This window comes from Brienomyrus brachyistius, unplaced genomic scaffold (assembly GCF_023856365.1).
Source record: "Brienomyrus brachyistius isolate T26 unplaced genomic scaffold, BBRACH_0.4 scaffold133, whole genome shotgun sequence".
NCBI lineage: Eukaryota > Metazoa > Chordata > Actinopteri > Osteoglossiformes > Mormyridae > Brienomyrus > Brienomyrus brachyistius.
The window spans coordinates 353365-369371 of record NW_026042408.1 but is presented as its reverse complement, the minus strand read 5'-3'; the positions used below and the strand labels follow the sequence as shown (position 1 = coordinate 369371).

The window sequence follows — 16007 nt, the reverse complement described above, 5'->3', positions numbered from 1 at the left end:
CAACTATAATTACTATGAATAAAGTAACATTCTTTACCTTAATATTTTTACATTCTGTACACCGAGAAAAAGTGTTGTGCAACAACAAGTAAACTAATAGAAATAGCTGTGAATTCGGCGCGTTTGGTTGGTTCTCCATCTTTCTGGCACATGCGTATACAGTAACAAAAATCGATCGTTTCTTCCTCGATAGAGAATGCCTTGTACGTCCAATGACGGTTTTTGACAGGTTGTTCACGCTTGAGAAACCACTCGTAATTTTCAGAAGCGCAAGCGTAAATTTCAGAAGCAAGCGTAATTTTCAGAAGCGCAACCGTAAATTTCAGAAGCAAGCGTAATTTTCGGAAGCGCAAGCGTAAATTTCAGAAGCAAGCGTATTTTTCAGAAGCGCAAGCGTAATTTACGCTTGTGAAGCGTACATTTGACGTACATTATTACGAGTTATTTTTGACAGCGATCTTACTCCATAGAAAGCTGCTCCTAGTGGGTGAATGTGTTCTCACAGCTGCTGTGGGCTTGTGCCTTAATAAAAGGTGCTGACTTTACATTCTGCTTGTCCTGTTCTCTCTGTGCTTGGAGGATTTTGGGGGGGTGACTGGTTTAGGTGGACTTCTTGTGACTTGTTCCTCCAAATGATATGGTGGCAACTCGTATAGCAGGAGCCACAATAACACATCTCCCCACCCCAGAAGACTCTGTCTCCAGACATGACCCATGTGGCCAGGCTGTCTCTGCTGGCACTGAAATTGATGTGGCAACAGTGGACCCTTTACTTGTCCTTGCTGTAGGATGCAACCAGTCAAAGCCCTTTGGCTGTCACCAGGAACCTCCTCCTTGACAGCCTCTACTGGCAGAAACTGACTGTTCTACCAGGGTGAACTACACATGGCATCTGACTAGAACACCACCCACCCTAGCACCATAACCTAATGGCTGTCGGTGATGTAGCTTCTTACTGGAGCCTCTTACCACAGTAGAGGTTGGCAAACTGGTCTTGCAGTATGTGGAGATCCTATGAACTGGGGAAGGTTCACAGGTAACTGCATTTTCTACTTTGCATGAAAGGCACTGAATGTAATTCACATCACAAGGTCCTTCACATCTCCCGTAACACAAATAGGGGGAATGAGAGCCAGATGACAGGTTTTTCTCCAAAGGGAGAGAAATCTCTGGAGGCTTCAGCTCAATTGGCTGCCCAACCCCACTGGGCATACTAGCATTACTGAACACATTAGACCAGTGTTCACCATTCGCTGTTAAATTTGTTCTTGCCAGCATGTTAAGCTTAAATCGGATGGGATTGCGGAAAGGGCAAGTTGCATGTGAACTAGGCCTCACCAAGGGATTGTGTAGTGAGGACCTGGTCTTCATTGGACACTTAGCTGCTAGTCATAGCTTTGTGGTCCTTTTGCAGTAATACGATCTCTGCATATGGGAACAAGGCATGATGCCAACAAATGGACGATGCACTTGCAGCTCACAGCAAATGGGGATTTATTCAAACAAAACTAAGAACTCAAATGCAGAAGGCCCACGAGTGGTCAAAAACCAAGAGGGAAGAATAGACTCTCAAAATAGGCAGGCAGTATGAAATATGTAGTAAACATATCAAGAATCAAAAACATTCACAATCAATGAACCACTGGAGGTTTGAAACTGGGTAACATGACTAACACGACAGGTGAGAATAAAGACTGGGTAAACAGCTCACAGGTGAAACTAAAACATTGTTAGAATCTAACAATGGTGAAAACTGACAGTAAAAACCAACACCGAATACAAATGAGAAGGGGACTAAACTGCAACAAGGGAACCAAATTTAGCGAACTGCAAAAACAGACGAGGCACAAGACGGGGGATCACAGGCAGCGGCATGCGCAGCACCTTGAGCCATGTGGCCAACAGGGAACATGGGAAAACAGTGTGACCAATGATATAGAGGTATACGTGCTTTTCGTGTAGCATCTAGCACTGCTATTACATTTGGCTGCATTGCTTGTATTTTCACTACTGCTGGACTGTGAAAGATTTGAAGGTAATATATACAAACCTCTGCTTGTATAAAACTTTACAGATTTACTTGCTGATGCTGCTACTGTCAGATAGTCGGATCTCCCACAAGCAAAATAATGGCTGTGCAAGGTTGATAATCAACGGAGTTACTAAACCCGACATTTTAAAATAACCTGCACTATATGACTGATTACATCACTCGTCGGTTATTATTTCGAGGCAGTCGGCATGAAACGTTTTAAATTATATTTGCTCAAGGGACAAAGGTGTATTGGATGAAGTTTCTGCGTAATTTTACAGATTTCCTCTGCAGCTATGAATGTGTCGATTTCCTTGTCCATACTGTCATTTTAGGTACACGCTTTACACCAGGACCAAGCTGGGGTACATGTTCTACAAGCGCCAGGTCCGCAAAGCGCAGCTTCCCGGCCGGTCACTCCAGCGCGCACCCAGTGGAAATGAATGGTTTGTGTTTAATGGCTGCGTGAGGGAGAGCGATTATCACTGAAGTTTATTAGGCCACTTAAAAAAAAAAAAATTGGTTCTCGTCCCCGCCCGACCCGCCGAAATGCCTCCGACCCGAATTTTTATTTTATTTCGTAAAAATTGCATGGAAAATGCCCAAGAATGATGAAATTTGAATTTCCCGCGCATTCCACATCGACGATTGATCCACATCGTGTAATCCTAGTCTTGGAATGGTTTCATGAACCTAAATTTGTCTCTACCTGAGATGGGCTGGTGCAAAGATTTAAATCTGGGGAGGTTATGTGGTACATGTTCTTAAGTACTTGTTTGTAGAGTTGCATTTCCTTGGTCAACCATTCAGGTTCCTGTATTTTGTAAATTCCTCGTGTTTTAACATGTTTTAATACACTTTCTTTCTAGATATATATTTTAAAATCTTGGTTGTTCATTTAGAATGGGAATGACAAACAGAATATTGGTTTCAAATAGTATCATTTTTATATTCACGAATGAAACATCAGCAAAAGTATCCAAATCCATAGTTGGGAAGGCATTTATGAGATACACATGGATCAAGGAATTTACATTCTTGTATTTTCTTACATTTAATATATTTGAAACGCAACAAACTGGAAGAACTGAGGAGGCGTACTAAGTAGGTCTGCTCTCTTCGGTATGTATTTTCAAATATGTATTTTCTTACATATTTGAAAGTCCAAACAATCAAAATTTGTAAAAAAAAAAAAATTTTTAAATCCCTCCCGTCCGACCCACCCCCTCCAAAAAAAAAGGACGAGAACCATTTTTTTTTTAAGTGGCCTAAAAAGGAAACAGTAGGGTTGTAGTACTCGGGTCCCGTCTCGGTCTCGGGATTTTATTTCGAGACCATCCGAGATCACGACTCTGAAAATATTGCTATTCGCCCTACGTTCGTCCGGCGTGACTACTATTACTTTAGTTGTTAATAAAAAATACATATGCTGGATTTTAAAAAAGTTTGCATAGCACAAACATCAACTAACTGCAGTGTCTACAATACGGTTAAAATGATTATTTTCACGTTACACGTCGTTATTAGAGTTAACTATGTTGAAATATGATATCTGATAGATAAAAATATTTATCTGTTGACCGCTCATACGTGACGCTCCGCACCCCGCGCTCTCCCCGATCTCCGGTAGAACAATAGAGCTCCACGAATCGAAGGTTGAATGAGATGAATGGGACGCTGCTCCCCTCTGGCGCCACCTGCTGCCTGGGAGCTCATCCTATTCGCGTGGAATAACGGTGCCAAAAGTCACGGGATCCACAAATGTTTTACCTTGCTGTGTACTTGTAGGAAATGTAAAAAATCACCAACAACAATGACGAAATATTTCTTAGTGGTTTTATTCTGTATTTATACTTGTGGAAGACGCTCTTTTCGTTTTTGCTAGCTGCATTTGTATTAGCAAAACGCATTGTGTTGGTTTGACAGCAGTGTCTTGTATTTGCGAAGCGCATTGTGTTTGTGTGAGACGTATGTTTTGTATTTGTACAGCATGATGTGCACGTTTGCGGATTGCTCGTTATTTTTGAATTACATCCGGTTTGTTTACCGATCGTGGGGCATTTGTGAAACGTGTTCTGTGTATTTGTGACGTATTGGCAGGGTTCTAACTCCATACCACAGAACGACGTCAATGACCGGACTAAGGAGACACACACACAGATACGGACTTAAATACACCAAACTAATCAACAGAACTAGAAACAGCTGAAGACACGCGGATTCCACACGAGGCAAACGAGGGGGCGTGGCACACACGGGAATCGGAACAACAGGGGGGTAACAAAAGTATATAAAAAGTACAGAATGAACCAGAAAACGAAGGAAAGAAGAGTCACAGATCTTCAAAGGCGAGTTGTCGAAATTCTGCATATGGTTTTGTATGATGATGATGATGATGATGATGATGATGATGATGATGATGATGATGATGATGATGATGATGATGATGATGATGATGATGATGATGATGATGATGCTGTATTGACTCAGTGTTATAGGGCAGTCCTCCCACCCTTCTCAGTTGAACTGTAGGAGTTTCAGAATTAGCGGGGGTAGTGGTACCTGCGGAGTAGGCAGAGGTGGTGGTGGGCTTGCCAGAGCCCTACATATTGGGGACCATTGGCTCTCTTGCTTCCAGTTGCATTATTCCTCAGTTTTGGCGTGGGCTCCGGCCTTACAGGGTCCGTTGACGTGATCGTTCTCTTGTGGTACGTCTGTGGGTGGAACATGTATGAATTTGCTTCTTGTCAGGGATACACATTTTAACTTCTGTCCTTATCGGTACTTGCCAAGGTGGCTTCATATTAAGTGCTGTCTATTCGGTGTCAACTCCCGCTGATCGTGTACACCTGTGGTTCTCAAACGACGGTACGTGACAACTCCACATACCACTAGAGGGAGCTGTCTCCCTTTATGCCGTCAGGCAGTCTTCTGAGGTGGTATAATAAACTTGAACCACTTGTGCACAAATACGATGCTGTTTTTCCAGTGGCAATAGTGCTGTAATTCTTTAATTGTATAATACCAAGCATGTGGTGTCTAATCACCATGGTATTGGGGGATCATCATATAAAGGAACTAACCTCTAATTTGCTCTGCAGAGAGTTGCTGTGGGACTGAACCAAGACATGAGGACTCCAAGCTTGCTGGGGGTTGCACTCCTCTGCCTGGCTGCCATGCCTGCTGCAATGGCTGATGGTCAGTGTTCTGAAAGCCATCCTGATCACTTGCAGGCCATTGTGCGGAGGGTCAGACATAAGCCTGGGGCATTCAGGACCAAATCCAAATGATTTTGTTTAGCTTGGTTTGATTCCGTATGTTACCTCAGTCCTAGTTAAAGGCTGTTTCCCAGACATGTTTGTATGATTAGATAATGTCAGAGAACAGGGTTATAGCACAGCCCCATGGGATTGTTTTCTCTGCTCCCCTAGACAATGTAGATCTCCACTTCCCAAAGCAGTGTGGTAAACGCTACTGGCACAAAGTGGGCCGCTACTGTGCAAAGTATTTCAACACACCAAGCTCCTTTGCCGATGCCGAGGTAAAGCCCAAACCGTCCTCCAGGTGCCTCATTTTGTAGCACATCTGTAAGCATTTCATTCTAACAGTATCAGAGCCAACATCTGTATTACTTCTATACTGCATTCAGATTAATTGTTCCTTTTGTGTACCAGTCTGCTTGCAGGCAGGCAGCTTCAGGGGGTCACCTGGTCTCCGTGCACGATGAACAAACAAATGCGGATGTCTTGGCCATCGTGTTGGAATACAACCCCTCCTCACCAAGGATCTGGTTGGGCGGTCAAAGGTTTGGTCAGGTGATGGAGCGCAGGGAGACGTGGGAACAGGGCAGGGATGTCCATGTGCCTTGTAATGTTACTGTGAGCCTGGGATGGTAATATCAGACTAGTGACCTGTGATATCGCTCTCTCTCCCCTAACAGTCAAGTACATTCATCTGGACAGATGGTTCTGCTTGGGATTTTGAGAAATGGGTTCCAGATCAACCAGATGATGCTGGAAATCATGAGAACTGTGTGGAGATGAACTGGAAAGGTAAGAGAATGGAGAGTGGTGTAGATGGGAGAAGAGTGATGTAGGGGAAAGTAGCCAGAGGGAATCATGGAAAATGGTTACTTGCAGAACATTTTATACTGTAATTGACCAAATCTACTTGAACTCCTTTGTCCAAAGTGAATTTTCCCAGCAGAAACATTAACTAAAGAACAAACTCTGCCGGACAAGGCATCTCCTCACCTGACTGTAATCCTGTCTAAAATTTTCTGAATTTTACTTGCTCTTTTTCTTTTAGTGGAACTTCAGTAGTGTTTTGAGAAATATGCCGATTTTTATATAACAAGTTTATGGTATTATGAAGAGGGTTTGCTTCAGCCTGTGTGACTTCTTGCAGACTTGGGAGAATGGAATGATGACTGGTGCATCAAACGGAAACCTTTCATCTGCGCCTTCAAATGGCACAAGTGGCAGCAGGAGCCGGAAGACTGAAATGCTGGAATCGCTCTACGGCACGGCTTGTAAAAATCAGACGGCACATGATAAGCGGGGAAGATTTGTGCAAAATTTTGAAATGCTTCGCTAAACTCGTGCAAAATAAACAACGAACTAAATACCAACCATATGATTGCATTCTTATTAAATAGTTTAAATGCATTTACAGTATTTGGAAGACGCCCTTAGCCAGAGCGACTTGCATAAGTGCTTTGAGACTCTGCGATGAATTTCCGATGCTAGTTCAATAAGGACCCAAGCTATGAATACCATCTGTCTGAACTCCGTTGAGTAGTGCAGATTTTTATTTTATTTTTTAAAACACACACACACACACACCAGAAAAGAGCCGAGTAAGAATACAGAAGTTCTACGTCAGGTATTTCTGAAAAAGGAATGTTTTGAGTCGTCGCTTGAAGACATTCAAGGATTCAGCTGTTCGGACATCTAGGGAGTTCATTCCACCACTTAGGTGCCAGGACAGAGAAGAGCCGAGATGTGTCTTCCTTGTGCCTTGAGGGGAGGTGGGACCAGTTCCCATTTAGAATGGGAATGACAAACAGAATATTGGTTTCAAATAGTATCATTTTTATATTCACGAATGAAACATCAGCATAAAATACCCAAATCCATAGTTGGGAAGGCATTTATGAGCTACACATGGATCAAGGAATTTACATTCTTGTATTTTCTTATATTTAATATATTTGAAACGCAACAAACTGGAAGAACTGAGGAGGCGTACTAAGTAGGTCTGCTCTCTTCGGTATGTATTTTCCTACATATTTGAAAGTCCAAACAATCAAAATTTGTAAAAAAATAAAATTTAAAATCCCTCCCGCCCGACCCACCCCCTCCAAAAAAAGTACGAGAACCAATTTTTTTTTTAAGTGGCCTTACATACGGACAACACGTTTGATCTGCCGTCAGGTATTAAAATAATGCCGTTTCCCGTCTTACGGACAACTACAGCTACTTGGTCATTGACAGGGAAGCAAAGCTTGCTGTTGTCGTGGATCCAGCCGCCACACAAACCATACAGGTATGTGAGCTTAAATTATTATAATTATACAATTATTATACAAGTATATGAACATACATTTCTGCATACAGATTAGTCTAAAATAAAGCACTTTAGACGCAATCCTGTGTGCGCACAAACACTGGTGAGGAGGAATTATAATATATAATACATGTGCTTAATATTGTGCTTTTAAAATAATTTGCAGGTTTCCTATCTGATCGATTGGGATAAGACATTTTGTGTCTCGGGGACGTTCTACTAAATCCTACGAATGATAAAATGTAACCAGATTTGACAATTTAATGTAATGTTTGTACAATATGTTAGATCTTGTTTTAAAATCCAGGTGTAACTAATTGAACTACGGCGCTGTCACAGTTAAATTGATTCCCGGTGGTTTTGCAATTCCCTCGATGCAGAATTCAGCGACGCAAGATACTAGTTGCTTGATTTTTTTCCCCGGACCTCTCCTCTACCTTCAGCTATTACTGGTAGCCGAGTTTGCATTTGGCTTTTTCGGTCTTTTGAACTTGGATAATGCCAAAAATGCTAGTTTATTCTCTGCTTGCACCATATATACACACACACACACACACGTTACGATGGCTTCACCCCTTTTTGTATTTGTGTGCGTTGCAGAGCGGTGAGGTGATATGAGATGCCTGCTTAAATGGGGAGCACCCTTGAACTGCCTTAACCTACATACTCCTGGGGGAATTACCGTTGATTATTCGACTATGTTTGTCTGATCGGTATTTACTGTATATATGGGTTATGTGAATAAATTCATTTGAAGGCTACGGTTTGGTTTCCCTTTGCACATTTGGACTGTTTGAGCCAAGCAGTCGTAACAATATACATTCACACACAGTAAAGTCTCCTTATAGCAGGCATCAAGGGACCAGTATATCCATCCATTTTCCACAACTGCTTACCCCGAACTTCCCAGTGTCAGCTGGGGCTGACCCCAATAGGTGTTAGTGTCCACCTAGTCAGATGCCATGTGCAGTTCACCCTGGTAGAACAGTCAGTTTCTGCCAGTAGAGGCTGTCAAGGAGGAGGTTCCTGGTGAGAGCCAAAGGGCTTTGACTGGTTGCATCCTACAGCAAGGACAAGTAAAGGGTCCACTGTTGCCACATCGATTTCTGTGCCAGCAGAGACAGCCTGGCCACATGGGTCATGTCTGGAGACAGAGTCTTCTGGGGTGGGGAGATGTGTTCTTGTGGCTCCTGCTATACGAGATGCCACCATCTCATTTGGAGGAACGAGTCACAAGAAGTCCACCTAAACCAGTCACCCCCCCCCTAAAACACTCCATGCACAGAGAGAACAGGACAAGCAGAATGTAAAGTCAACACCTTTTATTAAGGCACAAGCCCACAGCAGCTGTGAGAACACATTCACCCACTAGGAGCAGCTTTCCATCACCACCGGCCAGCCATGTGTCCGACTCTGGGGGCCACCAGATGCATTTCCCCACTGGACACCACAGTCGTGTCAGGGGAGGAGCTCTTGTGTGCAGCAGCAACATCCCTACCTGAAATGCAGGGAGGCAGGAGTCAGATGCGTACAGCCATTCTGAAGGGAAGCCAGGCTGGAGCTCACCTTTCCTGAAGCACCTCTGCTCACAGCTGTCAGTGGCCGATGGGCGGCACACAGCTACACTGCAGTGGATGAACCCCTGCAGGGACAGCAGGGCTTGCATTATTCCACATTTACAGGTCAGCCAACAGCCACTGCTTGCAGTGCCAATACCTTCCCCTGATAACGTCGCTGGGAGGCTGGGTCCACAAATGCGAACATCTTCACAATGAAGCGCTTGTAGTGGGTTGGGAAGGGAAGCCCAGAGGAAGCATCCACAGGAACCAAGGTGGTCTGGTACTTGTCACCTTGGTAGGGGCACCTGTACCAGGAGACCTCAAGTAAGGAAGGCTTCTTTCTTGGTGGTAGTGCCCCCTCAGGGGACAGCTTCTCACTCACCTGTCAACCAGGAGGCTCCACTGAGGCAGGCTCAGAGGGTCAAGGCCAGGTGTTGCCCAGCAGTTCTCCAGAACCAGGACAAGGTTGGGGTCCGTCCTATTCAGGATGCGAACCTCAACATATACAGGCTGCCGCAACACCTTGGTCACAGGGTAGTCGCTGTCCTGGTAGTAGGAGGTATATGCAGCAGCTCCTGCAGATACCAGCATGGGGGGGGAAGGAAACCCAGTCACCATGTACCTACAGGGACAGCAGCAGGGGTCAAGCTGCACTGTACCTTCATCACACCCTTTAGTGTAACACTGGCCATTTGCCAGCCTCAGCTCCACCCGCAGAGGCCCTGGAGCAGCTACTGGCAGAGGTGGTGGAACTGTATTCACAGCGGCCACCAGGGAAGCAACCTCAGCACCCCAATACCTACACTGGAAGAGGAGCCTGCCAGGCAACAGCAGGCCATCAGATACAGACACCAGCAAGGAGGGCTACAGGGCCAAAGACTCCACTCACTCGTAGAGGGAGTCCCTTGTGATGGATCCCAGGGGGCCCACACCAACTTCATATGAAGACGTCATCCTGTTCTCATACACTACATAGTCACCATCCACCTAGAAAGGGAACCACAGGTAAGCTACAAACCTCAGCAAGAGCCTCACACACAGCCTGCTCCCAAGGACACAACCCACCTTGACCACAGTGCCACAGGCAGTCACAGGGAAGGTGTAGATGGCAAAGGCATTTGTAGTGGCAACAGGGAGGCAAGGGGCAGCATTTCCACCCAGCAGGGAGACACTGGCCACATCCAGCTGGGGCACAGTGGAATCCTTGGCCACCACAACCACAAACTGACCATCCCTTGTGCACTGCACAGTCACTGCAAGAGGGATCCACACACGCCCATTTAATAGATCACACATACTTGCCAGAAGAACCATGCTAGGAAAGCATCAGCCTCACCTGCATTCCCATAGTAACACTGCTGGCCATCAAAGCAGCAGTTTATGGCTTCACAAGCAGCCTGGCCGAAAGCAGGATCGCCACATGGAATCCTCTCATACACTTGGCATTTGGCTGAAGCGGAAACGAAATTCTTGACAGCCGTTTTCTGCGCGAAAGAGACGGCAAGAACAGCGAGTAAAATGCTTGCGTGAGCCCAAAGCTGCTGAATACAGCGCGATTTCTCCATGATGGATGTGAGTGATGCGCAAGAGCCTGAATTAGTTCTTTAAATACCTCCTTGTCTCGATTTGCGTTTCAGTTCAGTAATCGGGTTAATAGGGAAACCGCACGAGGTTGCTTGGAATCGATTTGGATCCGACTAGAGTCATTTGCACCCAATATTTACTCATTCCACCTTATCTATACCTTTCATCGTACATTCAATATAAAATGGATGAAGTTACAGCTTTGGATGCCGATCACAGGAATTTCTACTGTCTAGGTGTTAGTAGAGTGTTACCTCTCTTTGTGTGTCTAGTGGTTTGATGTGTGTGTCGGTTAAGCTACGTTTGCTGCATATTAAACTTTCGTAGATGGGCAGCGTGTCCAAACCGGGACGTATTGACATATATTATATTTCATTTATTTATCTGGATAGCGTGACGCATGGCCTGAAATCGGGTCATTCTAATTATATGGATACGGTTTCTGTGGTTCATTAATTCCAATAAATATGTAGGGTTTATAGAGGTTTGCCAATTATAACGCATCTGGCGCGACACTCACACTTTCAGACACTCACGCACGAAATCTTACCCGAAATCTGTATTATTCCCCTATAAACCTAAAATTAGCTACATAAGTAGCGTTGGGGTGGTTTGCAAAACTTACAGACTATTTACAAGGTAGTAAAACTGTTACATAAAGAAAGATTTTAAGCTAATATATACAAACCTCTGCTCCTTGTATAAAACTTTACAGATTTACTTGCTGATGCTGCTACTGTCAGATAGTCGGATCTCCCACAAGCAAAATAATGGCTGCGCAAGGTTGATAATCAACGGAGTTACTAAACCCGACATTTTAAAATAACCTGCACTATATGACTGATTACATCACTCGTCGGTTAAGATTTCGAGTCAGTCGGCATGAAACAGCGTTTTAAAATATATATTTGTTCAAGAGACAAAAGTGTATTGGTTGATGTTTCTGCGTAATTTTGTAGATTTCCTCTGCAGCTATGAATGTGTCTATTTCCTTGCCCATACTGTCATTTTAGGTACACGCTTTACACCAGGACCAAGCTGGGGTACATGATGTACAAGCGCCAGGTCCGAAAAGCGCACGAGCGCTTCCAGGCCGGTTACTCCAGCGCGCACCCACTGGAAATCAATGGTTTGTGTTTAGTGGCTGCTTGAGTGAGAGCAATTATCACTGAAGTTTATCATATACGGATAACACATGTTTGATTTGTCGTCGGGTATTAAAATAATGCCTGAAGGCTTGCCGACGCTACTGTACCCTGTGCTTATTGACGTCATTGGCTACAAGCTCTGGCAGCGGCGCGCTCTCCTACATGATTCAAAACACACCCGCGGTATTGATAACAGCAGGAGTTAAGCAGGTATTTATAACATATTACACTGTATGACCTTCCTCATGAGAGGTGCTCACACACTTGTAGTACATTAAAAATAGCAGCATGAAAGCGTTGCGCACTGTCTGCTCCATGTCTCGTTTAAATTAGCCACGAGTCCTGCTCGTGCTGATATAATCTTTTATACAGCGTATTTGTACGTATGTATGTTTTAGTGCACCTGCTGAATTATAGTGTTTTATTATTTTAGCAAATTAAGCTGGTCCTTGCTTGAAGTCTGTGTGGTAAGTGTATATGTGGAGACCCAGTTATTAGTTTTCTACTGCGTGTAAGCAGGCTATGTACGTCATATTAAAGCTTCGAATCAACTTCACTATACTGTAACGTGAGGGTTTAATTAGCTGCCTAGATTCGTTAATTTAATTATGAATGCAGGTCAGTTCTGGTGGTATTCATAAGTCTTGCTGTTTACAATTTAGATGCAGTTTTATTTATCTATTTTATGAGAATTTGTTTTAAATCCTATCTGTATTCTGAGCTTTAAATTTACATGTGCACTGCTCTTGTTTGTGTTACGATCGCGGTGAGCGTGCAGGCAGGCAGGCAGACAGCGGGGAAGGATGAGCCGGGTAGGCAGCGGGGAATGCCATTGTGTGGCAGTATTTTACTCATCATCTTCAAAAGTGAACTGAAACCCATCCATCCATCCATCCATCTTCCAACCTACTGAGTCACGAGAGGGTCCTATCCGGGAATCAACAGGCACGAGGCAGGGAACAACCCAGGACTGTGGGCCAGCCCATCGCAGGGCACACTCACACACCATTCACTCACACATGCACACCTACGGGCAATTTAGCAAGTCGAATTAGCCTCAGCATGTTTTTGGACTGCGGGGTGAAGCCGGAGTACCCGTGAGGCAACAGTGCTAACCACTGCACCACCATGCCACCCCGTGAACTGAAACGTTTTATTAAAATACCTTGAAGTCCGAAGAGTCTAAATAATCGCATGTCCAGTACAGACCACTTGAAAGCATAATACACAACAGTACCGAAATCTGAATATCTTGTATATTAGAAACCTGTATGACAAAACGGACCCATAATATTTCTTTTTTAATAATTATAACTTCGCCTGCTAAGCAAACTCGCAACCCAAGGGGTGAAAATAGTTGCCACAAACTTCCGTAACTATTTTACACCCCTTGGGTGTAAAATTGTATCCCGTTAGTTTTATCCCGTTAAAACTGAAATCCCTTATTTTCGTAGCTGATAAAGCTTGAATCTGTTTACTCGTTGTGTAACGCTGTGTGTGTACTTGATATCAGGATTCTCTGATTGTTAAAAGAAGTTATACACGGAAATATAAATGTCGTTGAAAGATATTTCAAGATTGAAGAAGAATTTTATGAGATGTGTTCGCCAATCCATGTTCACGTTAGTCTGCTCTATAGCCGAATTATTTATCTAGTGAGACCAGTATAATACCCTTCTGCGTTCAGGATGATATGCTGTAAATATATAATGTGCGCTTCACATAGAATTTAACTTATAATAATTAGATTTTGCACGCAGAACATAATAAATATAATATTAGGGATTTAGTGGGCTGCGTAGATATTAAGTAGATAAAGTGGAATGAGTAAATATTGGGTGCAAATGACTCTAGTCGGATCCAAGTCGATTCCAAGCAACCTCGTGCGGTTTCCCTATCAACCCGATTACTGAACAGAAACGCAAATCGAGACAAGGAGGTATTTAAAGAACTAATTCAGCCTCCTGTGCATCACTCACATCCATCATGGCGAAATCGCGCTGTATTCAGCACCTTTGGGCTCACGCAAGCATTTTACTCGCTGTTCTTGCCGTCTCTTTCGCGCAGAAAACGGCTGTCAAGAATTTCGTTTCCGCTTCAGCCAAATGCCAAGTGTATGAGAGGGTTCCATGTGGCGATCCTGCTTTTGGCCAGGCTGCTTGTGAAGCCATAAACTGCTGCTTTGATGGCCAGCAGTGTTACTATGGGAATGCAGGTGAGGCTGATGCTTTCCTAGCATGGTTCTTCTGGCAAGTGTGTGTGTGATCTATTAAATGGGCGTGTGTGGATCCCTCTTGCAGTGACTGTGCAGTGCACAAGGGATGGTCAGTTTGTGGTTGTGGTGGCCAAGGATTCCACTGTGCCCCAGCTGGATGTGGCCAGTGTCTCCCTGCTGGGTGGAAATGCTGCCCCTTGCCTCCCTGTTGCCACTACGAATGCCTTTGCCATCTACACCTTCCCTGTGACTGCCTGTGGCACTGTGGTCAAGGTGGGTTGTGTCCTTGGGAGCAGGCTGTGTGTGAGGCTCTTGCTGAGGTTTGTAGCTTACCTGTGGTTCCCTTTCTAGGTGGATGGTGACTATGTAGTGTATGAGAACAGGATGACGTCTTCATATGAAGTTGGTGTGGGCCCCCTGGGATCCATCACAAGGGACTCCCTCTACGAGTGAGTGGAGTCTTTGGCCCTGTAGCCCTCCTTGCTGGTGTCTGTATCTGATGGCCTGCTGTTGCCTGGCAGGCTGCTCTTCCAGTGTAGGTATTGGGGTGCTGAGGTTGCTTCCCTGGTGGCCGCTGTGAATACAGTTCCACCACCTCTGCCAGTAGCTGCTCCAGGGCCTCTGCGGGTGGAGCTGAGGCTGGCAAATGGCCAGTGTTACACTAAAGGGTGTGATGAAGGTACGGTGCAGCTTGACCCCTGCTGCTGTCCCTGTAGGTACATGGTGACTGGGTTTCCTTCCCCCCCCCATGCTGGTATCTGCAGGAGCTGCTGCATATACCTCCTACTACCAGGACAGCGACTACCCTGTGACCAAGGTCTTGCGGCAGCCTGTATACGTTGAGGTTCGCATCCTGAATAGGACAGACCCCAACCTTGTCCTGGTTCTGGAGAACTGCTGGGCAACACCTGGCCTTGACCCTCTGAGCCTGCCTCAGTGGAGCCTCTTGGTTGATGGGTGAGTGAAAAGCTGTCCCCTGAGGGGGCACTACCACCAAGGAAGAAGCCTTCCTTACTTGAGGTCTCCTGGTACAGGTGCCCCTACCAAGGTGACAAGTACCAGACCACCTTGGTTCCTGTGGATGCTTCCTCTGGGCTTCCCTTCCCAACCCACTACAAGCGCTTCATTGTGAAGATGTTCGCATTTGTGGACCCAGCCTCCCAGCGACGTTATCAGGGCAAGGTATTGGCACTGCAAGCAGTGGCTGTTGGCTGACCTGTAAATGTGGAATAATGCAAGCCCTGCTGTCTCTGCAGGGGTTCATCCACTGCAGTGTAGCTGTGTGCCGCCCATCGGCCACTGACAGCTGTGAGCAGAGGTGCTTCAGGAAAGGTGAGCTCCAGCCTGGCTTCCCTTCAGAATGGCTGTACGCATCTGACTCCTGCCTCCCTGCATTTCAGGTAGGGATGTTGCTGCTGCACACAAGAGCTCCTCCCCTGACACGGCTGTGGTGTCCAGTGGGGAAATGCATCTGGTGGCCCCCAGAGTCGGACACATGGCTGGCCGGTGGTGATGGAAAGCTGCTCCTAGTGGGTGAATGTGTTCTCACAGCTGCTGTGGGCTTGTGCCTTAATAAAAGGTGCTGACTTTACATTCTGCTTGTCCTGTTCTCTCTGTGCTTGGAGGATTTTGGGGGGGTGACTGGTTTAGGTGGACTTCTTGTGACTTGTTCCTCCAAATGATATGGTGGCAACTCGTATAGCAGGAGCCACAATAACACATCTCCCCACCCCAGAAGACTCTGTCTCCAGACATGACCCATGTGGCCAGGCTGTCTCTGCTGGCACTGAAATTGATGTGGCAACAGTGGACCCTTTACTTGTCCTTGCTGTAGGATGCAACCAGTCAAAGCCCTTTGGCTGTCACCAGGAACCTCCTCCTTGACAGCCTCTACTGGCAGA

The 16007-nt window shown here is 45.3% G+C and overlaps 3 protein-coding genes across 3 annotated transcripts in view; 2 read left to right on the top strand and 1 right to left on the bottom strand.

The window, feature by feature from the left end:
* The window catches only part of LOC125727914 (zona pellucida sperm-binding protein 4-like), a 49731-nt gene extending 34034 nt beyond the window's left edge, over nt 1–15697 (top strand). The window contains exons 2-9 of the mRNA XM_049004906.1: nt 13905–14106; nt 14192–14379; nt 14458–14555; nt 14628–14785; nt 14871–15063; nt 15141–15288; nt 15363–15438; nt 15507–15697. Of these exons, the coding sequence (XP_048860863.1) occupies nt 13905–14106; nt 14192–14379; nt 14458–14555; nt 14628–14785; nt 14871–15063; nt 15141–15288; nt 15363–15438; nt 15507–15619 (1176 nt within the window). The 3' untranslated portion in view covers nt 15620–15697. The remainder of the gene's footprint in view (nt 1–13904; nt 14107–14191; nt 14380–14457; nt 14556–14627; nt 14786–14870; nt 15064–15140; nt 15289–15362; nt 15439–15506) is intronic.
* LOC125727932 (lectin-like) lies at nt 4260–6662 on the top strand. The gene is made up of 6 exons (XM_049004939.1): nt 4260–4380; nt 5134–5230; nt 5464–5573; nt 5707–5847; nt 5973–6084; nt 6440–6662. Exons 2-6 carry the CDS (start codon nt 5161–5163, stop codon nt 6532–6534), a joined length of 528 nt encoding a protein of 175 aa, XP_048860896.1. The 5' UTR covers nt 4260–4380; nt 5134–5160; the 3' UTR covers nt 6535–6662.
* LOC125727921 (zona pellucida sperm-binding protein 4-like) lies at nt 8908–10736 on the bottom strand. Its single transcript, XM_049004924.1, has 8 exons — nt 10496–10736; nt 10225–10412; nt 10049–10146; nt 9819–9976; nt 9542–9734; nt 9317–9464; nt 9167–9242; nt 8908–9098 (listed from the first exon to the last, which is right to left on the bottom strand). Exons 1-8 carry the CDS (start codon nt 10722–10724, stop codon nt 8986–8988), a joined length of 1203 nt encoding a protein of 400 aa, XP_048860881.1. The 5' UTR covers nt 10725–10736; the 3' UTR covers nt 8908–8985.
* Nucleotides 15698–16007: the final 310 nt, after the last annotated feature.